Here is a 26478-nt window from a genome sequence, read left to right on the forward strand (position 1 = left end):
TACACCACCACCAGCAGCATAAACCACTGATACAAGGCAGGATAGATCCATGCTTTTGTGGTTCTGACCCTATCATCTGAATGTTGCACCAGAAGTTGAGATTCCTCACACCAGACGATCTTCTGTTGTCCAATTTTGGTGAGTCAGTGTGAATTGTTGCTCATTTTTCTATTTTTCGCTGACAGTAGTGGCTCTCTGTGTGGTCTTCTGCTGCTGGAGCCCATCTACATCAAAGTTCATCATGTCCGATCAAAGATGCTCTTCTGCAGATGCTGGTTGTAATAAGTGGTTATTCGAGTTACTGTTGCATTCCCATCAGCTCGAAGCAGTCTGGTCATTCTCCTCTGATGTCTGATATCAACAAGGCATTTTCCCCCAAAGAAACATTGCTCGGTAGATATTTTCTCTTTGTGCATTCTCAGTAAATGCCACAGATGGTTGTGTTGGAAAATTCCAGTACATCAGCCCGTCTGGCAACAGCAACCATGCCATTTTCAAAGTCATTTAAATCACATTTCCTTGCTGCCATTTGATTGGCTGATAGCATTTTTGTGTAAATAAGTAGCTGAACACTTGTAGCTGATGAAGTGCTTGGTGAGTTTATGTCTACAGTTAAAGTCTATAAACACTGCACCCCCTGGTATCTTGACACTTATCTGTGCTACTCTTAGCATATAACGTGGCAAAGTACAAAACTGCTGCTGCAAAATAAATGGGAGTAGTGGTAAAAGATGACTGTTACATAATAAATAAAATAAACCCACACATAATCGTTGAAGTTCAGAGTTTATTTTAAGCATCATGACCAAATGAACCGACAGCTGTCACTGAACATACCACTAAAAATCAACATGAAAATTAGTGGAATGTATCAAGACGGTACAACGTTCATAAAAGCAATGCTAAAGGAAAAAAACCAAAACAAAACGGCACATTAGAAAAATTTGGCACCTACACATACACTAACATCAAGGACCTTGCAGCTTTGTGTACTTCATATCGACAGGAACAGAGAAAATATAAATGAATCGCTGCGACCGTGTCTCCCTACAGTGAAAGCAACCGAACAGAAGAATCACACCAGTGAAAGAACAAGACAATTATACTGAGAACATTTTTGTTTGCAGTTCTGGCTAAAAGTGACAGTAAAGCTGTTGATAGGTTGGCACTGATTTACAGTTAGCGTCTTTAAAATCTGCTGGCATGAAATAAGTCAAGTTGACAGCAAAAAAAGAAAAAAAATTAAAATTAATAATAATGGAATAACACACCTTATAAAAGTGGGATATGTTCACTCTTTAAAATTTTGTTCACTCCAGCAATTATGATCACATTAGCCGCTTCATCAAAGCACCTTTTACCAAATCCTCTGAGATGACTGGAACAACGTACGAACAAATTACAATGAACTGAAGCCCCGCGACGCCATCGCTCCCCCCAAAAAGAACAACACAAATCAAAATCAGATGCAAAAATTTGTAAACAATTTCCATTTGAACTAAAACATTATGTAAACATGATAAATGTTGGTCCATTTAAACTTTGTTCCATACAGCTTAGATTACATTAGATCTGATTACAATAAGCTAGATGATAAAGATATTAGTAAATGTTCAGAATACTTAATTGCATGTACATAATATAAAAAGTGACTTTTTAAAAATGTTTATTTTGTGCAAAATGCTTTAGTAAACTATAATTTGGCATTTATGAGAAACCTTTAAAAAAAATTGTTAAAAAAAAAAATCTGATGGATTTACTGAGCCCCCCAGGGTAAGAGCCTACGCACATTTATAAATTCATGCTCAAACATTCATCTCCACCGGTTATACTGTGCAAAAACGATGGGTTCAGCAAGTGCAAGCAGCTCAACCAAATCAACCATCCATTAAATTCTGCAAAATTCTAGTTAACATCTCTTTAGTTTCAACCCATGTGAGAAGGTGACCCCAGAAACTATATATTAAAAAAAAAAAAAAAAAAAAGCAAGTTAAGGCCTCGAACTACATCTGAATACATGTGACTCTAATGTCTAATATAAAATGAACCCCTGCTGATGATCTCTGTTAACTTGGCACACATGTAGCATGACGCACAAGAGGACCACTGACATCAGAGGAAGCATTTTGGTATATAGCAAAGCCGAACATTGATCGTCACGCAGCTAAGCAGTTGCTCTAAATATTCTACATTTTGAGTTAAAGAGAACATTCTCAGAAATATGCCTGGTAACTTCCAGAACAACTGCGTCCAGTTCTGCTGTATCTTCACTAGTGCCGGGTCTAACCAAACAGTTGGCTCTCTGGTTGGAAACGGACACGCAGCCAGTCAGGGAAGAATCCAGGATCTTCGAATAACGTACGTTAATGACGTGATAAGTTCAATAAGAGAGCTGGATGATATGATGATTGTAACTAAAATGCAAATCAAGATTACCCTTCAGAGTCTAAATCATGAAAGGTCACCGTCAAAGATTAAATGAGAGCTTAAGGCAGCAAATTCTCCGGGAAGTAGCTACAATATTGCAGAATCGGACGCCTGCGTGGACCACTCGGCTCGGCTCAGCTCAGCTTGTAATCTTTGTCGTTAACAGTGGAATGAGTAGGGGAGGAAGGGGAATTGTGGGTTACAGGTCATCGTCTCCGATTCCCTCGAAAGCATAGTTGCTGATGTTGTTTGCCAAGTTGGAGGCGCTGACCCCTCTGAGAGACACCGAGGTCAGCTTGGTCTATATGGAATAATCAATATAAGTATAATTAATGCTTAGCTGATGCTAATTTATTGGAATATTTATTAGCTAGTCAGTAAAAACGACAAAGATGGTACTCACTGAGAGTTTGACAATTTGTTCACGGTTTGAATCAGGGGAGTCCTGCAGCATGGAAGAAAAAAAAAAAGACAGTCAAGAAAAAAAAGCTACAGCTGAGAATAAAAAACTTGGCATGCTATCCCGTTTCTCACCAGTAGAGGGGAAGATTTCACAGCTTGCTGACTGTCAGACCGGTGGATGGAGCCATTGTGTCGTTTCCTCAGCATCTGAAATGTGACAGAAGATGTCAAAAGAAATAGAATAAATGTCAAAGCTATAAATGAATGACTTATACATTTACAAACGCTGTGATATGTATGGAAAACAAAATGATGGCATAATGTTGTTAAATGCAGTCAACACAAACCTTTTTTATGCTGCCACCGGACTTCTTTACCATTAATTCATCCACCATAGACTGGAGGCAGATACTCATCATGATAGCCTGCAATCACATCCACACAGAAACCAGTCAGACATAAAGCAGCAAGCCTGTATAGTTTGAAAAAGAACAAAACGCACTAAAAATGGCCGACCACATAATGAGCTGCAAGCAACTTACAGTTACACCTCCTTAAAATCTCAGCTAAACTATGAAAAAACAAAACAACACGGCTGTTTTCAGCCTTGAGCCGCAGCATTTTTGAGGTAATCCAATGAGCACTAAAGAGGATTATGTACAGTACCTTAAGAAACTAAAAAATTCTAAATACACAAAGGGAAAAATTATCTTTAATGAAAAAAAAAAAAAGATCTAGTTTATCTATATAAAAGTGAAACTATCCATCATCCTCCTACCTGGTCGCTGGTGATGGTGACCCACTGGAGGCGGTCCTTGCTCATCAGGTACTCAAAGGAGAGCTCGAGTTTGATTTCAAATTGACCCGAGCTGCAGGGATTGGTTGTACCGTTGGCAATTGGAACTTGCTGCAGTGACAAAAACAAAGACAAAAAAAAGTCACCTTCTGTTATCATCGACCACTTCCGTTTACATTTGAGAATGACAAAGAAACCGATTTCAATATTTTTTCAACCAGCATCAAACTTTCAATATTAAGCGGATAAGCTCCGTCGCTGGAGCTAAATCTCATTTTCTACCCTGCATGTCTTCTCCTTAAGCTGCTATTCTTGAACTCCTGCATCACAAATGACAGGCAGGCTAAAAGATAACATGAAAGAAATATTTGTGATGGGTGTGTTACGCTCCCTAGAAATAAGCCCTCATTCCTCGTTTAAGCAGTGTCTGCCCTTCACTGCTTCACAAACCATTTCCGCTCTGGGTCAGAATGTAGCTGTAGTGGAAATGCAAGACAAACAACGGTCTGACACAGATGCACAAACACATGTACATGCTAAGTGTTTATTTTGGGTTCTTCCGAATGTAATTTGGCTACAACGGATTGGGGGGGGGGGGGGGGGGGGGGGGTGTCTTGCAGAGCTACAACAAATGAGATGTTTTGAATATTTGGCTGCTAAGGAAAGGACTCATTAAATGACTCTGACCTCTGAGAATGAGCTCAGGAATTAATCACCCCGCCTGGCAGTGTGGGGGCTCAGTCTGTAACACACAAGCTAGGATGCATTGCAATTTTAGATGTGATGCCACGTGTCCACATCATTAGCTCTTAGAGAATTGTAAAAGCTTCTTTGATACACATAATGACTGTAATGCTCAAACACAAACGCAGTACAAAAGTGAACTTTTTTGCCCATCTCCATTCAAATGACATATTTAAATGTTCCATCTTTCAAATGGCAGCAGAAATTGTGCGGGTAGAGCCTCAAGTAATGCTTTTCTCAGTAGTAAAATAGACTGTTCTGCTACGATTGGGTGCAAACACAAAAAATGCATATTTCAGCTGTTCCATGCACAATACTGTCATGGTCCGCGGCCCGGTGTCCAAGGAGCTGATGGGATGCCCACGCCCACGGGTGTGGCTGTTAACTCCACACCTGCATTCCATCTCAGGCAATTATCAGGTGGACTATTTGATCCAGCCCAGCCAGCTGCTCCACGCCAGTCCGTTAGTCGTCTCACAGCGGTAACGTACACCCACGGGAAGGCGGTTGTGAAAACCCTCATTTACCTGAACAAACGCTAATCTTTTCCTTTGCGCTCAGGTAACAGCTCGGCGTGTTTTTGAGCCACCTGCCTGTCCACCTGCCCGTCTGGAGTTTGGATCGCCTCCGGTACCAATCACCTCTACTTTCCTGGAGCTCCCCCGCGGACCCTCACCCCTCCCTCCGGCTCCCACGGCCCCGCTTTGACTGTAAGACTCATACTCTCCCCCACGTATGCTGCTATTTCCCTGCTTCCCAGTAACTCTCTTCCTCTTTCTGTTGCAGCCTCCCACAGTCCCGATTACAGCGTTCCTGCGTAACTCATCCCCCGGTCCCTTGGTTTTTCTAGTTTCTCGCGTGTTTTCCTTTGACCCTTCCGGGACACCTTTAGTTGAAATAAAGTTTATTTTTCGTACTCCTGTGCGTGTTGTCTCTGCTTCTGGGTCCAGCTTGTGTACGGAACTTCGGTTCATGACAAATACTGGTTAATGAGATGCTTTACATTCCCAAAACAAGCCGTTTTTCTAGATGGCTTAAGAGCTGAAGTGTCAAATAAGGTTAAAAAAAAAAATCCAATTAATGAGTTAAATTTAGCCCATTTGAAATTGTAACTTTTTAAAAGGGGATCAAATGTATTTTGAAAAATGCACAGAAAGAACAAAATCTGTATAGCTGAAACTAAATATTGTTTAGTATTTGTGATACAGCAAAGAAAAGATTGTATAAGACCATCAATCTAATCTGTGCACAAAAATAGCCGAGCGCTGACGCAATCACAAACACAAGACCTTCCAACATTCCCGGTCTTTGTTATCTTAACGCCACTGTCTGCAAATATCTACCACAACTACAACTAACTTATGTTTAGAAGTTTAAATCTATTCATCATGTGGATGAATATCATGATAATTGGTAATTTTGATGATTTCCTTTAACTGTTCTTTTTCCATGGTGGAATGATTATGCAGGATACAGCTTTAATAACCTCTCTAATCCACAGAGGGTTAAAAGTTTAGATATAGGCTTAAATATACATGCACTCACTTAAATCTTTCAATATGTGGTGCTGAAGGTCCTACAATGTCCTACAATGAAGGTCCTTTAATGAGTTAAAACTGAATGTACATTGTCATAGACTGAGAGAGTGCTGACCAAGAAGGAACCTCCTGCTCCAAAATCGATACCTTCAACCTAAACTGGAATCTGTAGCTGCCCACACAAACCAAATGTTTTTGTTTTTTTGCTGAGACAGACGCCCAGTTGAGAGAGACTCAGTCCTCCATCTGTAACATTTGAGGAAATGACAACAAGAGATGGTTTTTGTTCCTTCCCCCCCGCCATCAATGCAACAGATAACACTCATTAAATGCTGGGTATTGGACCAGCAATATGTTAGCCTGATCAATCAATTCCAGTCATATGCTCGAGGGACTCTGGCACCATCTCATGCTGATCAATTGATTTAAGGTCACAGTTGAAACAGAACCTTCATGGATTAACTCGTAAATCTTTGGTGTGTGATGTAGCACCATTACACTTTCATTAGACTCACCGCCCAAAAAAAAAACAACACACTTTCAATGGGTTTAATTCAGTGTTAGTGGAGCTGTTAGTACTGTCTGATAGCTTTTTTTGAGGTTTTTCTGCACTTCAGCACACTTCAGAATAAGATAATGGATAAAATGCATTAAATTTCCAAAGTAGCCAAGAAGCAAAAACACTCAGCTAGTAAATGATTTCACCATCACAACATTTACAAGGAACTCACAGATGGCTCAGATGATGCAGAGTTGACATTTAGACTGATTTTGAGTTTTCTGTTAATATAAAAGGTAAAGAAGAGACTGCACAAGTGGTATGCTTTAACAAAGTTCAACAGACTAATGATAAAAATAGTTTCATTCACTGACTGAAAGAGGAAGCATGGAGGAGGAACAGCTCATGACCAGAAGTACTCCACCTTAATACCATAGCAGCCAGTGGACATGACACACTGATATAACTTTATTACTTACTGAAGGAAGTGGCAGCATTAATTCAAAGGCATGAAAAACAAGCAGAAGACCAGGCTGAGACAGCAATAAGTGGTTTCTGTGATTGCCTGAAGAGACTGCATCATGTCTGAGGGTAAAAAGACTAAAAGCAAAAACTGGCTTGAAATATGAAAAAAAAAAAACCCTACTGAGATAAAACTGAAGCGTGCATGTACTATCTGGTGTCTTACTTTGAATTCAGTGTATTAAAGAAACACGCGAGAAATAAAACTTGACATTTACACTTTTTTTCTACACATGTAACTGTTTACAGAGGTGTGGAAGTACTTCCCCTCAATGCATGAATCTGCTTTTCCCAGCAGACAATTTGCAGTTCAAATACTGTTTTAGGTGTTAATCGATACAAAAGATCAATTCAGCACTATCCTTGTGTGGGCTGTGTGTTTGGGTAATTGGACTGATGACGATGGATGGTGTGGAGGTAAGCATTTTTAGCTAGCTGTTAATGCTAAAAAACTAACTATGGTTTGTTTCTGGTGCAATGCCAATAGGCCACTTTAGAAACAGGAGGGCCTTCATCTTGATAAAATAAAGGTACACTTAAACTCTCATGCATTCACGCTTCCACTTACAGAAGATGTGATTCGCCAGCACCTCATGCGAGTAACTTTGAAGCTCCCCTCTTTCATCTGTTCATTAGGCAGCTTGACATGGAAGTTGAGCTCATTGTTTCCGGCGCTGACGATGACTTGGCAGCCCTTCTCGGGGAAGTCAGTGACACAAGGGTCAAACTTAATATAGCCATAATATTTGAGGGTCTGGCCTAGATGGATGAACTGAGGAAAAAAAGAAAAAAAAAACAACCAAACAATTTTTAGATGTCATTTTTTTAGGCTTACCTAATCCCTGATAGAAAATTCTGAAATTCTCTCCTGGGATGTGTTTAAAAATTCATATTATGGGGCAAACTAGGTTAATTGCATAACATGGAATTCACTAGAGGGAGTATTCTCCGTGGTCTACAGATTTGTCCTAGCACAAGGACATTTCTGAGCATCAGCTGGATTTAAGTGACAACTGGCAAAGAAAATTCAAATGGCAGAAACGTCAAAAAGAGGCACCCTTGCTTACTTCTTTCTTAGAGCCTTTCTCCTGCAACGATTTGAGCTGCCTGTGCTGGTCTTTGTTGACGAGTATCCAGCCTCGCTCAATGTCAGATACTGTCTGGTGAAGCAACAAACAGGAAGTTTATTTTTCTACACAGACAAATACAATAATTCAGGTCAATGAGTTTCCTTTGCTAGGAGAAACAACACTAAAAACGCCATGTTAACAGTGCAGCTCAACAAAATATGCACAAAAGCACAAGCTCGTTGGCACTATACTGCTTCGCAGAGGCAACGCTCAGAGGTTACAGATTCTAATCAAACTTGCCGCCCCGAAAATGCTTAATAAAATCAGACAACTGTTACAGCAGAGGGAAGTTACTATAATAGGAAGGACATCTCTTCTGAAAGAGGGACGCAGAGAGGATTCAAGGTGTTGCAATGTTAAAACAAGCTGACACCAATATTTCGATAATGGATGATCCCAGGGGATGCACAAAAGCATTTGGCAACCAAAAGATGAAGCAGCTGCTGATTCAGTTTTCTTGGTGAGAGGCTGGCACCAAGCAAGCTCAATAAAATACAACAGATGCAATCTGGAAACAAATACAATCAAGTCTAATTTAAATTTTCTGCTTGGGTGCACATCTCAGCGGGAGTTTAATTTAAAACAGTGTCTGGTTTACCTAAGTGATGAAGCCTCTTACCTGGGCATAAAGCAAATTCAGGCCAACTCTGTTTTCCATTACATCACTATCATATGCCATGTCCCAGTAGCTGAAGAGACAAAAAAAATAAGACAGTGTCAAATAAAGCAGAATTAACACAGCCTGATTGTCAACTTTGAGTGATTTGAAGAGAGCTAAGGGGGGTACTGTAGTCATGTGAAAAGCTTTGGCAGCAATAACCTGAAGTAATCATTTTCTGTATGACTCTGGCATCATTGTGAAGGAATTTTGGCCTACTCTTTCTAACAACACTGCTTCAGTTCAATAGTTTATTCACCGCTATTAGCCTCCTGCAACAGCAATCCAATAAGCTTCAGTTCTGGACTTTGACTGGGCCATTGCAACATCTTGATTTTGTTGTAGATTTACTGCTGTGCTTGGGATTTTTGTCTTGTTGCGTTCGCCAATTTTAGCCGAGCTTTAGCTGTCAGACAGATGGCCCCACACTCTAGAATACTTTGGTGTAGAGAGTCTGAGATGTAGCTCTTGGTTTTGGGGGTTTTTTTTGCAGTTTTTCTGACCATGAACAATCTGGCCTCAGGGTGAATTTTGCTGGGATGTACACTCCTGGGAAGATTAGGGCATTGTGTTAACACACCTGAATGCTCCAGACCAGTCAACTGCCAAAATGTCGGCTTTTAAATAGTTGGTCTTTTCTAACATGCATGTACATGCAGCAGAAAGGAGTCAGCTGCATTCTTAATACTGATAATGCTACTATTTGTTTCAGATCAGACTGATACCATAAACTAAACGTGCAAGGAGCAGGACAGAGAACAAAAGACTGCTAGCCATCAATTCACTGTCTACTATAAGCCCTATTCACATCACATGGACTTTGTACCATGGAGCAAGCAATGCAATGCAATACAATGCATTAACCCATTAACAAACCTATTTCTATGGACTATGTATTTATCAATACAAGGCAATGGAGACGTCTGTCCGGTGTACAGTCAAACTCCATCCATGAAATGAGTGACTTATGGAGAAATCAGCTCAGTCAGTGAGTAAGGCATGCAAACATTCACCTCAAGAATTATTTACAGCTGAGTTTGAAAGGATGTGAGTGAAATGGTATAATTTCCACACAGCACTGTGGCAATATTAGAAGTACTGCTTGTACGTTTGTGCAAAGAGATGTGTGGGAGCCCGAGGCCAGCTTGAAAATCAGAACATGATGTTGAAAAAGAAATTCAAAAAATTCTATCTGACTGAGACAGACGAATCAGATCTGGGTCTATGTTTTTAAAAACACCCAGAACAACAGTATACAATTTAGATGTATCACTTCCTCACTGCTGGTTGTGAAATGTCTTAAGCAAACACTTTCTTTACACCACAACTGAGGCATTTTTCCTGCCCCAGTTACATTTTGTATTTACGTTTGTTCTTAAATAAAATCGTCCTTGAGCTCATGTTTCCCAACAGTTTAGCGCAAAGGTGTGAAACTTAACATGTAGGCGCTTGGCTGGGGTGCTATTAGGAGCAGTTGAATAGAGCAGTTGTTTGAGGAAATGTTAAGCTACTTGGCCACATCCGCAATTCAAAAACGACCAGTAAAACGTAGGGCGGTGAAAGGGAGCAAGAGAGTATGGGTGGTGGAATCAGAAGCACTGTGTTTGGTGAGTCCTTTTATTTTGTCTCATCAGATGTAATGGAAAGTGCACTTAAAGACCCTGTTGAGAGAAATAGTTTTGCTTGTTGGACTGGTTCAAACCACCTCCTGGATCTTCTTTACCGCATACAAAGACTGAAAATACCATAAAGCTACAATCTTACTAGTATATAAACTATATTGTACCGCTCACTAACCTTGACTGTTTTTCATAATCCTGTTTTCATTTTGTAGATGCTTTGAATAAAGCTTGGCAATAGAGAACTGCATCATACATTTTAGGTTTTCAGTAGTTTTCTTCCCTACATTCTTCCTCTTCGTCTGGATCTCATACACTGGGGGTCTGTTTTTTCTCACTTGTTAGTTCTACGTTTATTCTTCCCCTCACTCTTCTACACTCCACAGCGAAACTAGGTCAGCAGGACTGAGACTTTCCTTAAGGCAGAAAGAAAGTAAACATCCTGTGTACCTCCAGAGTCCACAGGAGGCAGAATAATGAAGGAAAAGAAAAAGGAGGAAGCAGATAAAAGTTATCTTGACAAAAAGCGGACAAATCAGCGGACTGGACTGTAGGCTTGAAACTGAATGAGCAGTTAGTATCTTCTTGTTTATTTAGCCGTTTCTCTCAAATAGAACAACATTAAGACTAATTCTATCACTTTTTCCCCCCCGTTTTTGTGACACATGCAATTCCTGGTGCACTGCTCTCCACACCAACAGCTCAGACTCAGTGGGTTTTTCTGTTAATTGAAAAGTAATACAGATATCTGCAGCAAAAAACACTGTTGATGCATTTCTTGTGCTGACATTTAGTTTCCTCTGATGTTTATTGAACCCTGACCCAGTCAAATAAATTATAAACCCGAAAAAAACAAAACAAAACACTGATGCAGCACAACAGTCTGTTGGAAATGTGACTTTCGTGAAGTGAGAAGTTCAATTATATAAAATATTTGAATCTATTTGTTTATTTTCAGGCTAAATTTTGTGTAAATAAAAAAGCGAAAGCTGGTAATCGATGAACCCCAAGAACAAGTTTAAATCTCAGAGTAAATGATTTATCAGAACTCTGGTTATCCAGTTAATTGGTAACGAAGATGTTAGAAATTGCAACAGGCATTCTGCACCAAGGGTAAATGAATGAAATGAAATCTATAGCAAGATAAAATATAATATAAATTTGTTTGCAGTTATTTTGTCCTTTAATGTTTTGGTTTAGTTCTGGTTCAAAGATTAACTTGTTGGATCAGTGCAACTGATTGTTGTAGACGCTGTAGCTGTAAGGAATACCTACTGCAAAGACAAACTGCAAAGTGGTGAAATTTAAGTAGATGTAGAATTTATTGTCATTTCATTACATTTTCTGGACCAAGCCCACTTACTGTCAGGTGATGATCATCATTCTCCCTGACAACAAAAAAGGTAACCTTTCTAGCAGCCCATCTTTAACCTTCTCTTTTAACATGTCTACACCAAGAGCTTTACCACAGATAAAGAAAACAAGACGTGATCAGATTCATACTCATAATGTGAACAAGAGGAGGTACATACCTTTTCCGTAAGACTATGTGAAATTCTGAGCTCCGCGAGCTGGTAATGGATACATAGGGCAGCTCAAATTCTTGCAACTTCCGCACAACTGAAAGAGGAAAAAAAAAGCAGAATTTATCATAAATGTAGCTCAGGTACCAAAGACATGGATAACAATGTCTACAACGGGGAAGACACCATCTGTGCAGGCCCCAGCAGGATACAACTTGTGGTAAAATGTGTGTGTGTGACAATACTTTTTTAAAAGGGCTCTTGTGTACATGCACCCAGAATCTGCAGCTATTTTATTGCAGTCAGTTCCCTAAGGAGAGTGAAGTAGACTGAAGGTCGTTGCTGCTGCTACTTTGTTTTCACCCATCAATAAATGTGCTCAGTGCACACACACAAATACACACAAATGAGATGACTAAAGAGCCCTTTAGTTTACCATTAGGTTTATAAAAGTGTATTCTGTCTTTTTTATGGGCAGAGGGGCTGTGTACTGAAAACAGAAACACAGAGTGGTTACTTTGATGTTGAAAATTATCTGGCATAAAGAGAAACAAACTCAATACTTAACATGTAATGGGACATTTTTAAGCAAAATAAATCATCTCTGGAAAGCTAAAAATGCCACAAAAAGCAAATGAGAGCAGCACTAATTCAAACCACATCCTGGCTCTTCTCAACATGTCCGTAATATTTTACATTATATCCTGACTAACACTCCGACCTCAGGGAAATTACTGCCTGAATTTTTCTCATTATCCTGTTATGTCAATCATCCCACCATCAGTTCTGCTTGATCAATGACCTGCTGCGTTGTTAGCCATATTTAGCACATGCCTCTTCTTTTTCATATCACTCAGCCTCAGATTTAAATGGCAGGATGAACAACACGTCTGTAAAATATACAGACCCCTCTGAGTTCATCTGGGTTCACTTCCAGCCTGGTATCGATGCTCTCTGAGGCGAGCATGTGACAGGTGGAAACCATGAGAATCTCAGACTGTGGAGAGGTTTGACCTAAAAGGGCTCTCTTCCTCTGTCACTGGGGTATACATGAATGTGAATGCTAATACTTTGCAATGATGTGCGTCAAGTGAAACTGAGCCACATGAGATGTGGCCATTTGGTCTTTTGAGGCGGTCCTGTAAGTAACATTGACAACAAAAAGACAATGGACAAACCACATGCTAACTGCTACAGAGTCTTCACAAAATGTATATGGGCAAAAAAATGATTTTGCCCTGGCTTGAAACAGTATCATTGTGTATTTCCATTTACAGCGTACTTTTAAAAAAAAAACCACATTTATAATATGCTGGAAGTCAACACTCCTCTTGCAGTCTGGAAAAACAATAACTTTACTAATCAGACGCCTGTAAATGTGGTACCACTCTGGAACTGTTGGTAAACCACAACATGCATTTCAGCCAAGAACACTGCAAAAAGGATGTTGTGCGCACTCACACTCCAGCACTACAAAATGTTTTGCATGCACCAGCCAACAAATAGCTGACTCTCACTGGGAGTCAGAACAGCCCCCAAAAAATTTATTATACATTCTAGTTAGAGACAGAAATACAGCAGAATTTGGATTCAAGATAAACCCTCTAGAGGCGATACACAGCTTTTCTTTTTTCCTCAACTAAACTGAAGTATTTCTCAGAACAGAGAGACAAACACACTCAGCCGTATTCTTGTTGCCAGAATAAAGTTCCCTGCGGTTCCACAGGAATCTACTCTCTAGCAATTCTTAATGAAAGTTCAAGTGTTTACACCAAAATCCTACTTTCATTTATTTCTGTGTGATTTGTGTCTTCTGAGAATCGTCTCTTTTGGTTACTGAGAAATGAATTCCAGCTAGAACATAAATAATCAGCAGTAATAAATGATGGCTCTTTTTTTATGGCTCTTGTTAGCTGGAGAGATAATCCTTAAAACATTTGCTGGCAAACTACACTTTCAGCTCAAATGGATTTTTGCTACAATTTACTTTACTTTACAATTCTTATCAGGGAACATTTCTGCAGCTTATGTAGCACGCAAAAGAAAACTTTACAGCAATAACAGAAACGGGAGGATGCTGCACAAGTTCAAGTTGCTTTTATGGCTCTGTTTTTATGATTTTGAACTTACATGATAAACTTCCATCCACACCTTCACGAACCAGGAAAAGACTGAAGTAACCAACAAGGTCATCTGGGAGGTCAAGCTTTGTCGCAACAGCCTGCAGAAACAATAACATTTTTGCTGAACTCCACAAAGCAGTTTAGTATTGCTGACATATTTACTGAAATACAAGAGCTTCCTTGAAAAAGACATCTGGATGGGAGCATATGTTGTTCTATAACCCGTTTATACCTTTCAGCATTAATGGTGCTTTTCCCAATTTAAGAGCTGCCAATTCCAAAGGCACTGATTCACCTCCACGCCATCAAAGATGAATGCTTTTCAACTAACCCTTGATAACAAGCCAGACGGTGTCTCATCTTTAACCCAGAACATCTGTGTTTTCCAAAAAAAGAACTTTACTTTTTTTTTTCCCGTCTGACCACAGAACAGTTTACCACTTAGATTCAGTCTATTTTAATCGAGCTTTGGCCCAGAGACAGCAAAGAAATTTCTCCAGATTCTTAAAATCTTTTGATATTATATACTGTAGATGATGAGATATTCAAAGTTTTCACAAAGCAAGGAACATTATTCTAACATTGTTCTGCAATTTGTAGATGTGGTTCTTAGCAGATGGGCAATTCAAATGAAACAATATGCCCCAGTTTAAAAATCAGATTTGTTTTCTGTGCTCTTGTGTGACTAAAATGTGGGTTTATGAGATTTTTTTTTATTTACATTTTACACATTTCTGGTTTTGAAGTTGTAATTCTCATAATTTAACGGTAAACAAAGCCACATGCAAACCACTGGTAGAGTTTTTGAACTGCCTAGACAAAACAAACAAACAAACAAACAAACAAACAAAAAATCTAGCATTTTAGTTAGTAAAATAATTAAGCAATACTACATTGAGGCAGAAACCCTGACTAAAATATACACCATCTGTGTGCTCTGACAGCTGCTGTTCTGATCAGAGGTTAACTGTGGTTAAACTTTCATAAGAGACTCAAACAAGTTTGATTTACAGCCAAGATCGACAAAGTGCACGCCACTGAGGCATCACCATGTTTACTGGGATGAGTTAGAGTGTGTACTTTAGTGTGTGTTTATGGTGAATAAAGAGTACAGGTGAAGTGCATATACTGAATGGTTTGGACATCACCATGTCTTGCACAGATTATTAAAAAAATAATAAAACAACAACAACAAAACAAGTCACATATAATAAAGCTGTTTGATAATAATACTGTATATTTGTTTCACTGGCACATTGTAATTGCTCTTTTGGGATTATGGCCTGAAAGCTTAAATAGGCCTGATGGGTATTTTCATCATGCCATCAAGTGTCTTTAGCGTGTGCTTAGATTTGTTTTCTTTCCATCTGTCTTGGTTGTGTTCCGAGTTTTCCTTAGTTTTGATTGAAGTAGGCCAGACTTCATAAAGTGCTTCGTGAAATATTGCTGTACTGAGGAGGTGCTATACAAATAAACATGGCTTAATTTGACTTATGGTATGTAGTGCCTCAGAGCTCACAGGAGATTGTAAAGCAATATTGCTTGCCTGAGGCAAATCCCTGGTGTCTATCAGATCTGTTATGAAGAGCTCAAATGCCTCTAGGTCAGAGATGACCATACCGATTTAAATGAAATAAGCAATGGGCCACACTTTAAATAACTGAACTGAAACATGGCCACAGGTTACAATGAAAATATTTATAACTTGCTTAGATGCCTACATAAATATTTAAAATACGCTACATTCTGGTAGTGTCCTGGTATATACGCTACTGCATGGGTCACTGATCAAACACACTGCATTGGAATTGAGTGAAATAGCAGCGCAGACTTATCTAGTTCATCCAATTCCAGCCCTCAGGGCTGAATTTTGTCCATGTGCTCTCCAACCAAACACACAGAACTAATAAAAAAAAAGTTGAAACCAAACAGATAAAAGTTTAAGACTTTAGTTTCTTTTAACTATATCAAGATATGGAGCTGACAGCAGTATTCACTTATAGTTTTTTCATGTAAATATTTTTCTGTCTAAGCAAGATTTCAACAAACATGGCACTTAAAAAGCACCGTACTGTGCAAAACAGTAAAAACATGTTTACTCTCACTTTAAACATGCAGCACTTACATCAAGCACATCTTCCGTCTTATATGATGTGAAAATGTTGACTGTGACCTTCTGGCCATTACAGAGGCAGATATCTATTGCAACCTCTTCTGTGGGGATCTGCTGGGTCTCCTGTGGAAACAAAAGGATTGAATTCAACTTTCTGGGTGAGCTACATGTTTTCATTCCCATCAGTCAACAACAAAAATCACACCAAGCCACACAGATGGAAAAACTCTGTCTGGTTAGAGGGGGAACCACCCCCTCCCCCCCAAACCCTTTCCGACAATGGATGACCCTCCACTGTAACATTTTCTCAAACACAAATTTATAATGCACTTCAAACAAAATTTAATCCATTCAGTCTGATCACTTTTATCTTTACTGTCAATTTTGACATAAAAGCTTGAAAGATGTTCAAAGTATGTTATGGTTTAACTCAAATGGAGAAGGAACAAAGGCAATGGCTCACATATGGGAATTATTTAGTGCATATAAGAATAGGACCTGTGCAATGAACAGTCCACAATAACGAGTAATTAAATATTTTTAATTATTAAAATCACCTTTAATTATTCACTAACTTTTTGGGGGACTGGACAATACTGATCACATTCATTTTCTTTGTAATTGATTGTTATCTACATACTGTTTGGAAAATATGAAAATATTTACCATAACTTTAGTAAAGGGTTGCCTTGTTTTGTCCAAGCGACAGTCAAAAGGAAAAACCCCATAAAGATATTCAAAAGCAGGGAAATGTTTATTGGATATAGTGCTACATACAGTCTTTTGTTTTGGATAACAAACTTGTAAAAAAAAAAGCCACGATTTGACTACACATTACAAAACAATAAAAAAAAAAAAAAAAAAGCACCATTCAACAAAAATGCTTACTTAAAAAGGTAAAAGCAATATCATTATGTAAGAAAAGGCCTCTAACACTAATTAAACCAAGTCTGCATTAAAAAAAAGAAAAGAAAAACGTATGATGAGATGCTTAAATAATCTCATCGTTTATATTAAGGGTGCAATGTTGAACTGGATGACTCCAGCTTCTTCTCTCTCTCGTCTTCCTGGCTAAATCATCTATCATCTTCCCTTTTCCCACAGCAGGGGGTCTCTGAGAGCACAGAAGGCACAGATGAAAAGCCTACACTGGGAGGCAAGTCATCTCCTATTCCAGACCTGCTTTCCTCACAGTACGTGAGAGAAGTGACATAAACACTGACTCTAATGTGCTAATCTGAGAGGAGAAGAGGGCGGAAGAAAAAAACAAAACAGGAGAATGGGTGCGATGTGGCTGCAGATGGATGAATCTGAATGGATTTGCAGCCTCAGGTAATGCAAGTCACAGACTAAATGGTGCAACCTGCTATGAATAAGTTATGAATACACCATCCATTTGAAATGACATAGAATCAGATTTTTTTGGTATGGAAAAAGCTTGTTTTGAGCTGGATGTCTCTCACACAGACACACACACACACACACACAGTAACTAAGTTGCTGTGTTTAACAAAAGACTTGTTACATGATTCATGTTATCATTTTCCATGTTTCAGCATGCAGGCCAGTCTTGATCTGACACATCTAACCAGAAGCTTACAAGTACAGATGACACAATCCAAGAAAGTGTATGTGTGCTGCTGCGATAGATAAACAGCAAGAACAGCACTACCTAATTTCACCGCAATGTCAAAGTAATTACTAGTGAAGCAGAAATAACTGCCTCAGCATTTTAGTATAAGGTGCATTGCTCCTTTCAGACCTATTGACCGACAACAGCTTGATGCAGGTTAGATATAAAATAACCACCAACCTGTTGGGCCTTCCTTAAGAAACTGTTGAACAACTCGCTGGCTCCAAGCAAGGGATCCTGACGGACTGAAAAAAACAAAACAAAACAAAGGACAGTAAAGCAATAATTGAAAGTAACACAACTACATGAATGCCTAACTGGTGTTGGTATGCAATTTTGGGGGTTACTCATAAACATCAATGTTTTTAGGTGGAGCCACTTCCCATTTCTTAGTTTTCTGCTTTTTGAGCTTGCTATTGTGAAATAGGTCATACCTTCCAAGTTATTTGTAAAGGCAATTTAGCTTAGCGCATAAAAACTTTATGACAGAAGGGCTGACCTCTGGCAAAGGATCAACGACCTTAACTGCCACTAACCAGCTCCAACACACCATACTTAGTAAATAAAAGGCTGAATGAGCAACTCTCCTTTGCTTTGGCTTCTCATTTATTCCTGACACAGTTTTCAGTGGCAAAGCAGAGCATTTAACATAACATACAATATGACTTAGTGTGAGCATGTGTGTGTCATCCTGTATACTAACTTCACAAACTCCACTTGACAAAAAGGGAAATTTTGAAGCCATCTGCATCAGTGCATATTGTGTTTGCGTCAGTTTATTTTCCATAACTATGTCAAAAACCATGATGTAACCTAGTGAACTTGTAGCCAAGAACACCCTGAATGCGTATGCTCCCAGACTATGAGCAAATATGCACTCAAACAATGATCCCTTGTTCTGCTGTAACTTCCAGTGCTTGAAAGGATTAAAACCAACCCTCCATGTTGCTGCCAGTTGCACTTATTTGTGTATGTGTGTACTTGGATAGTTCACCTTTGACCTGTTTGCACAACGTGTAATATGCCGAAACCCTCTCGAATTGAAATACTCTGAATGGGTTTACTGACCTGATGCTAAATAAGCTTTTAAAACTGTCACGAGGTGTTCCACTTGGTTTTACCATGCCAAAGATTTTAATTATTCTTCATGGTACAAAAGCCGGGTATTTTTCCTCCAAAAAACCAACCAAAAAAACAAAAATCTCTTTACTAAAAAATTCAAATCAATAAAAAATTATTTAAATTACTGACACTTTCAGCTTTGAGATTCTGGGTCTCGATATTTTTCTTCATAAGGTGTGTCAACATTTCACTCCCAACTGAAGCAGTGTCCCTGCTCAGACACTATGCCCAGATTAACAGTTCTTTCACACTTATGTGGCATGAAGAGAACAGTGCATGTTTGGACTCCCTGCAGACACCAAGCAAACTTGTTCTTGTGATTGCTGTGGGGAAAGCTCTCAAGGAAACCGTGTTTGTCCTGCAAATATTCTGTTTTAAAAACACAGACTCGTTATACACACACACACTACTAAAGAGGGGAATGTGTGCAACTTAAAAAACACTATCTAATTTAAACACTGGTTTAAACAACCACTCTGCATCTGAATGAAGTGAAATACAATACAAGCCATCTGTGAAAAGTTTATTCTGCATGAATAACTTACTAGCTTGCATGTATTTCTCCAGCTGTTCTCTCCTCTGTTCGACCTCAGCAGGGGTCAGTGTGAAGATCTTCTTTGGGGGGAAGGCAGGCACCACATTGCTTCCATATTCTTTCTTTATCTGTTGATGCAAACCACAAGTTGTGAAGCTCGGAGGGAACAAAGAGTCGGCACTCTTGGAAAAAACAAACCCTCGCAAACCAGTATTTCTCTGGTTTTAAGAGAAAACAGAGTTTGTTCAAGCAGTCTGCTAGCTACATTCTTATTTTAACAAAGCCATAATTACTGAAAAGAGATTTAAGTTTGAACTATTAAAAATGATAACTTTGCTATAGAACAGCAGTCTTCTGAATTAAGATCTGTGGATTAATTTTTCTAAGAGGTACATTGAGGTTGTTTGAGATGAATCACAGGTTTATTTTAAGCACTGTTTCAACGGCTAGCTGCTGGAGTTTCCGTGCATAACAAACACAGACACAGACACACTCACACACGAACACATCTGGAACGCTGAATGTCTAGTCATTCCAAGTTTACTTTGTCTTCCAGCTTCTTGACTCATTTCTTTCCATTTTCTATCATCTGAGCACTGGTAGCTTGAACGATTGAAGTCTTACACCATTTGGTGTCTGATCTAAAAATCAAACACGTTTATGTGGTTTAATTTTTAACCTGCATATTGCTGCAGGTATGCTATGATGAAGGCAGACCACAGCGAGTGCTAGAGGAAAAGAGGCGATTTTCACCTCTGCATATTTCCCTGTGGTATTTTAAGTATGCCAGAGGCAGCAACTGGTTACACATACAAATAAGCTTTCACAGCCACACACACCGAGCACAGGTTGCAGATTCATAAAAGTCTGTCACATCTGAAATACATGTGAGCTCATGCGGAGCATTTTTGGCAGAGCTTGTCCTGTTTTTTACTGTTTGCTTTAAACAGGATTTGAATCTAGCACAGATTCTGCCGTGTTGCAAATCATTACAGGAGAAAACACATGAGAAGCACTTAAAAAAAATCTAATTTTCTGAGCAATAACTGAGACGAGTGTGTGCACCACAATCAAGTGTGGAGTGTTTTGGGGTCATGAGTATGCCACAGGAAGCCCTTTGGGGTTGATGCTTAAAGATTTGAGTGTGTCTTTCCCACTCCCTGTTGCCAGGCAACAGCAACTGTCAGGATGATAACACAGAGTTGAGGATGGAGATTGTAAAGTTTGGCCCTAGCTCTCTTAGTTTGTAATGTGTATAAGCAAAAGGGGCATTGGGCACTCCTTTAGGGCCATGTTTTATGCTGTTGTATACATTTTAGTGCACAAAGCACTTAAAAACACATCTTTACAAGAAAGAAAAACACATGTGAAACACTGAATACACTAATTGCCTATTAACAGCTCTGAAATATCAGTCTGGCTGTGTGTAAAGCTCAGCTGAGGCAGAGACCAAACAACTCTCAAGAACAGACAACTCAACACTTTCCCACCACATTTCTTTTTCAGATTAAATTCCTTTTCCCAGCAGGTAAAGTGTAAGAAAGGCCAAGAACATTCTTTCCATGTCACACACCCCCACCCACCCCCCTCCATAATACTGTCTATTTACAGCCAATAGCTGGAACTCTTGGAAAAGCGGAAGCCAAAGACTTCAAGGCATCGTAGTCATGATTTAAAGTGACGGGAGGCTGGCGTATCGACCGTATGACACAAATACGAGTAAAAGGTCACCATGGGTGGATGTGATGGCATTTATGTCAGAGCACCACACATAAAAACGTGCTTTGAAGCACACTGACAGTGTGGTTGGTATATTAACATGGCTGAAACCTTACCTGTTCATGGAGGCCAAGAAGTTGGCTATAGCGTACCCGACAGTGCAGCACACCATTGACATGGATGTTGTAGGCCTGTGGGGACAGACATAAGGACAAAGACTATGTAAAAAAAAGCATAAAGCGAGTGCTGAATTTGTTTCTTTAAATGCACACCCAACAGTGATTTGGTGACTTCAGAGGCATTGTGTTTGCATGGAGGAAATAAAACCACAACCGCTGAAAGACGCTGGAAGAATCAGCATTTACCACCCTGTACCTTTAGCATCAAGTTTCACTACTGATTTCATCTGATTATCCCACTGCAGTGTGCTTCCTCGGCTTTTGTTTTCTTAGACCAAACAAATGAAGTGTGAACTGGATTCAATCATATTCCAGCGACTTCCATCCAAAGAGGAAAACAGAACCTGCTGCACAGTTTTCAATCCAAACCGCTTCGTTTGCCTCATCCAGACATTTAATATAGAGAGAAAGTATTTCATGTGGAATCTTTAACTCCTTCTCTGGAGACACTTTGCTTGTTTTGACAGGAGCTGTCACTGAAAACTCCTCCACAAAACAACCACTTGGAGCTAGCAGACCAAAAATCTGCTTGCCTTCATGTTGAGAGCCAGCCACAGAAAGCAAGGAAGAAATTTTTCATGTCATTAAATACGATAGTAAACCAAATATACATAAAAATGTAATGCATCAATTACAGAACAACCTACATGGAATAATCCTATTAGTATTGTGTGAAGAATTATTCTTAAGAATTTGAGAATTATTATTTCCTCCTTCATATGCTAAAACCCCCCCCCAAAAAAACCCAATCAGCTTCCAGCAGGCTGTGCACAGTGATAAGGGAACAACAAGCTCACTGAGAAGACTTCATATTTGGATATCAAGACATAAACTGCTGTAGTGCTTTAATCCTCTTCCCTTTCTATCTCAATTAATTCTTGCAGTCAACATGGCGGGTCATCTGTCCACACAAAAGGAATTTTACAGTTTCTGACTGCACATGTACATGCTCTTGCTGAACTGCACAAACAATCAAAGGGAAAAACAAGAATATCACGCCAAAAGTTGTTCTTGCAAAAGAGGAAGGCTTGGACAAAAAAAAAATATGTCTGTGTAGGCAGGATCCTGACAGGAAGGAAGAATGAGTATGCAGAATGTCTTGGCTCTAAAAATGCAAAAGTGCAACAACAACAAAAAAAAAAAAAATACCCGAGTTTTTTTTTGGTGGCTACAAGCAGTTCAACTTGGGGACAGTTCAAGAGGCTGTATATGTTTTCCTCCATATTCCCACACTCATCTTTGTTTCTGCACCCCAAACTCTTACAAATGTATTAAATAGTGTTACATTTTGATCCTAGTTCCTCATCATGTCTAAAAGCTTTTGATTTCATAATCCAGCTGCTAATCTAAAATTTGTGTCATAATAAAGTTTCTTAATAAAGGAGTGAGATGCTGTCTGATCCCATTGCTGTAATCAGATCAAAACACTGAATGTTCAGTCCTGAGATAGACCAGATTTAATATGAGACGCCCTTATTAGAAACAAAACTGTCAGTGTTTTTACTTTTTTCATCACTGCCCACTTTAACCCCTAAAACCATATGTGATCTAATCTTGTGAACCAGTATCTGTGAGAGGATTTCCAAGATACCTGCTACTGTTAGCACATTTTAGGGAACCTCTCTGTGTCTCTAAGTTTATACATCTGGCTCAGTACATGGAGCCAACTGACACAGCTACACTGTTGAGCACAGCTTTCATAGTTTCAAAAAACAAAACAAAAACCAAAGTAATACAGACTTTGAATAATGAATAATGAACTAGTTTAGAGCTAAGTCTAAACCTGTTCCTCATCCTGAGTAAATGAGTTATCGTCACTTAATGTAACACCAAAGTCTCTTGTTCTCATATCCACAAACACTAAAAAAATTAGGTTGAAATAAAGGCAGAAGTGTAATAGCGGAAAAAAACAACAACCCAGGAACACTGCCATAAAAAAGAGGCCTTTTTAATTCTAAGAAAGCCCTTTGCAAACGCGGCAAATTCTGCGGCTTACTGGTTCCAAGGTACACAACCCATCTCTCAGTGTTACAATCAAGCAAAGTCCCTTCCTTTCAGCTGGTTATGGGAAGGTCACAGTGACAGTCACAGGACTCCCAGCTGAGAGGTGAAAGGCCTTTGCTTTTCCCACTGGAGTACAGGCTAAAAATGTGCTTGGTTAAGTAGAGATACGTCAGAGAACGACATCAGTGAGGAACGCATGGAGAACACTGTAAAGAGGGAAATAATTCTGAATTATTCGACATGTCCACTACTTCTCTTGGAAAGCTTTTTATGTTTATTTCCTAATTCTGTGCCAATTCAAATATTATTATACCTACTCCAAGACTTTCTTCCAAATACACAGTCAAAATGGAAAATACTCATTTACAGGTGTATGACACTGAGAGCAGCCAGAGTAATGTTACATTAAAATCAGATGATGCAGTGTTTGTGTTTTTAAGTACACACACACACACACACACACACACACACACACACACACACACACACACACACACACACACACACACACACACACACACAGGACAAAGGGACCTGACACACAAAAACACTTTTAATAAATACTATAGACACTGTTTTCTATAAAAATCCTGAATTATTAATTATTTGTTGCACGACATCAACACATGAGGAGAAGCAAACTTGGGAACCGAGAACAGGTTCCAAATGATCTGATCCATCAGAGCTCTGAGCTTTCCAGTTCCATTCATCGATGCTGTCAAGGTTTTCTGACAGTCGCACATTGCTAAACAATGACGTCCCACTCCTGGCAGTGGAGCTCTTGCACATCTGAGTCAGATGCAAACCTTTTTTCTACTCTGTGTTCAGAAATAATGAAACTGTTGTACTTATGCCATAAACCTGCAAAGGCCTACTGCTAGGAACAAATAAGAAAATGGATGAGGAATGGAAGCACAATTCATAATGACATCTTTAAAATCATTATCCATCTCAACTTGAACCCAAGCAGTTTTCTGGCAACTTGCAATCACCAATAGATCATATTTATCGTCTCTGTCCAAATAATCAAGCAACACAAGGAAGAAATCTTTTGAGTTGACGCAAACTTTGAGAAATAAACACTACATCTGGCAAACATTAATACAATGTATCCTGACTGTCAGTCACTGGGTTTTTCATAAATAGCAAAGAAAATGGTGCTATTACGGCTGTCCTTGATCAACCTTCACTTCAGAACACAGCAAAGCACAATGGTAATTCATGTTTCAAACAACATTAAACACAATAAGAAACAGAAAGAAGAAAATAAACATAAAGATTATGCTGCAGCTCCCAATGTGCTTTGAAGACTACCATAGTTTAGACTGATATATATAACTGCTAGTTAAGGGATGAAGTTAAAGCAATGCTGGCTGTATTCTCTTTTTCTAAATAACACGGGAGATGGCAACATCATGGTAAGCAAACCTCAAATCTCACTAAGAATTTAGGTGCTGGCTCAAACCTTTAAAACAAAAGAGACTTTGTTGTGGCTGATTTGAGCCTATAAAGAGACTGGGACACATGCAAGTTTGTGCATAAAGCTTTGAGGGTAAATCACAGTGTGTTAAACTTCAGACATGGCATAATGATGCTATATGTTTATACTGTAGAACTAATCCGCCAGATGAAGGTAAAATGGCAGAAACTGTGTTGAACACGATAAAAGCCACATTACTTTTCTGTTGATGTCTCAAAGAATCATGCTAAAATATTTTTTGCCCAATTTGCTCAAATTTTAATACAACAAATCAAGTTTTTAATCACCTATGCAAAGCATAAATGGCATGATTACACAGTAATGTTTATAGCTGATTTATAACCCAGCAGTTCCGCCTTCCCAATAATTTGTGCACAGTAAACACTGGAGCCCGTGCCGCACTGACATTAGCTCGACATGTGGGCAGCTGAAACAAGCATTAACACAGTCTGTGGTTAAAGCGGGTACAACAACAACAACAAAAAAGAAAGACACAACGTCGTGCTTACCACGTAGGTCGAACCGTTTTCTCCCGAACGAACCTCTGTGTCGGGTATGGAAAAATGCATCTTAGCTCGAAACACAAGCAGCTCCCAGATGATAAGTCCTTTAACGCCACCACAGTCTGCGATGGAGAGGAAGACACCACAGTTTCCCCACAAAGTCCACTGCAGTGACTAACGTCGGTGACTACGGAGGAGGAGGAGGACGAAGAGGAGGAGGAGGCGTCTCTCTCTCGGTTCAGCCACTGGTTTGAGAGTCCGGGGGGATACTGTTGCCGGACTACGGGGCGACTGCTTACGACTTTATTATGTGGACAACAACTCGCGTACCAAGTCGCACTAACGTTAAACTTCTCCCACGTCAGTGTTAAACTTTTCCCTCTGCCGTTCGAGTAGCAGCCATGTTGCAAGTGTAATTACACCTTCACTGTTAGCATTACAATATCCTATTAACTCACTTTAGGCAAGTTGTAAGAAAACCTTTAAAATCACCTATTTGTTAAAAAACAAAAAACCCAAAACTCAGTTTCAAGCTGTGCAGTGAATTCAGTTCATTAGCGTAACCAGATGAAGTTGCTGGATAAAAGGTGCAGTTGGTTCTTGCAAGCCCAAGAGCGCCGCACAGCCCGTATGGTAAACCTTTCGAAATATATGAGCGGACAGTTTTACTTGAACGTTTCCTGCTTTCCCGACGTCCTACCTTTGCGGAAAAAAGTTTAAACAGCGACAAGGTATATAGATAGAGCAAATGTGGCAAATATCGCGTAAGAAACCAGAGGCTACCCCACCGTCCAGCCACTCTGTGTTCAGCGTACGTATTGGCAGATCAAGGTTTTGGGTCAAACCATCTTATCGTCGGCACACGGGTGTATACTGCAGTTTATGCAATTAAAATAACACAAATTCACCCCCAAGACATACAGTTATTTTACTTTATGGCACAATATTTTGTAAACATAACACAAAGGGTATTTTTTGTATTAGAATTAGTTTTACGTTATTTGATCCAATCCGTTAGTTGGTCCAATCCGAACTGACAGTGAACGCGCAGTCAAAATTCATTAGTCAAAAATGTTTTTTTCCGCTAGTTTTACAACACACACAGTTAAACGTTATATTTAAAAAAAATATTCGAAGACGTGAAAAACTACTTCAAATGTTTTGAATATTAAAAATATTTTGTATTTTGTAATATTTCTTATTTGACCT

The 26478-nt window shown here is 39.2% G+C and overlaps 1 protein-coding gene and 1 long non-coding RNA gene across 2 annotated transcripts; one reads left to right on the forward strand and one right to left on the reverse strand.

Annotated features, from left to right (window-relative positions):
- Positions 1–1976: 1976 nt before the first annotated feature.
- Positions 1977–26275, reverse strand: snx17 (sorting nexin 17). The gene is made up of 15 exons (XM_026142277.1): positions 25276–26275; positions 21220–21294; positions 19395–19512; positions 17908–17972; positions 16107–16217; positions 13989–14079; positions 11868–11955; positions 8678–8747; positions 7996–8088; positions 7497–7700; positions 3608–3736; positions 3177–3254; positions 2962–3036; positions 2831–2872; positions 1977–2728 (listed from the first exon to the last, which is right to left on the reverse strand). Exons 1-15 carry the CDS (start codon positions 25333–25335, stop codon positions 2627–2629), a joined length of 1401 nt encoding a protein of 466 aa, XP_025998062.1. The 5' UTR covers positions 25336–26275; the 3' UTR covers positions 1977–2626.
- LOC113006353 (uncharacterized) lies at positions 3762–5285 on the forward strand. The gene is made up of 2 exons (XR_003269739.1): positions 3762–5079; positions 5156–5285. It is a non-coding gene; the product is annotated as an uncharacterized LOC113006353 (long non-coding RNA).
- Positions 26276–26478: the final 203 nt, after the last annotated feature.

The sequence above is a fragment of the Astatotilapia calliptera genome, chromosome 15 (assembly GCF_900246225.1).
Source record: "Astatotilapia calliptera chromosome 15, fAstCal1.2, whole genome shotgun sequence".
NCBI classification, from domain to species: domain Eukaryota; kingdom Metazoa; phylum Chordata; class Actinopteri; order Cichliformes; family Cichlidae; genus Astatotilapia; species Astatotilapia calliptera.

Bases quoted from the DNA above. Each gene is read 5' to 3' on its own strand.
- snx17 (XM_026142277.1), bottom strand. From the start codon at position 25,335: ATGCATTTTTCCATACCCGACACAGAGGTTCGTTCGGGAGAAAACGGT. The intron at 11,956-13,988 runs GTAAGTTCAAAA...TTCCTCTTTCAG, and splicing joins TGTGGATGGAAGTTTATCAT to TTGTGCGGAAGTTGCAAGAA. The intron at 8,748-11,867 runs GTATGTACCTCC...TTGTCTCTTCAG, and splicing joins CACATAGTCTTACGGAAAAG to CTACTGGGACATGGCATATG.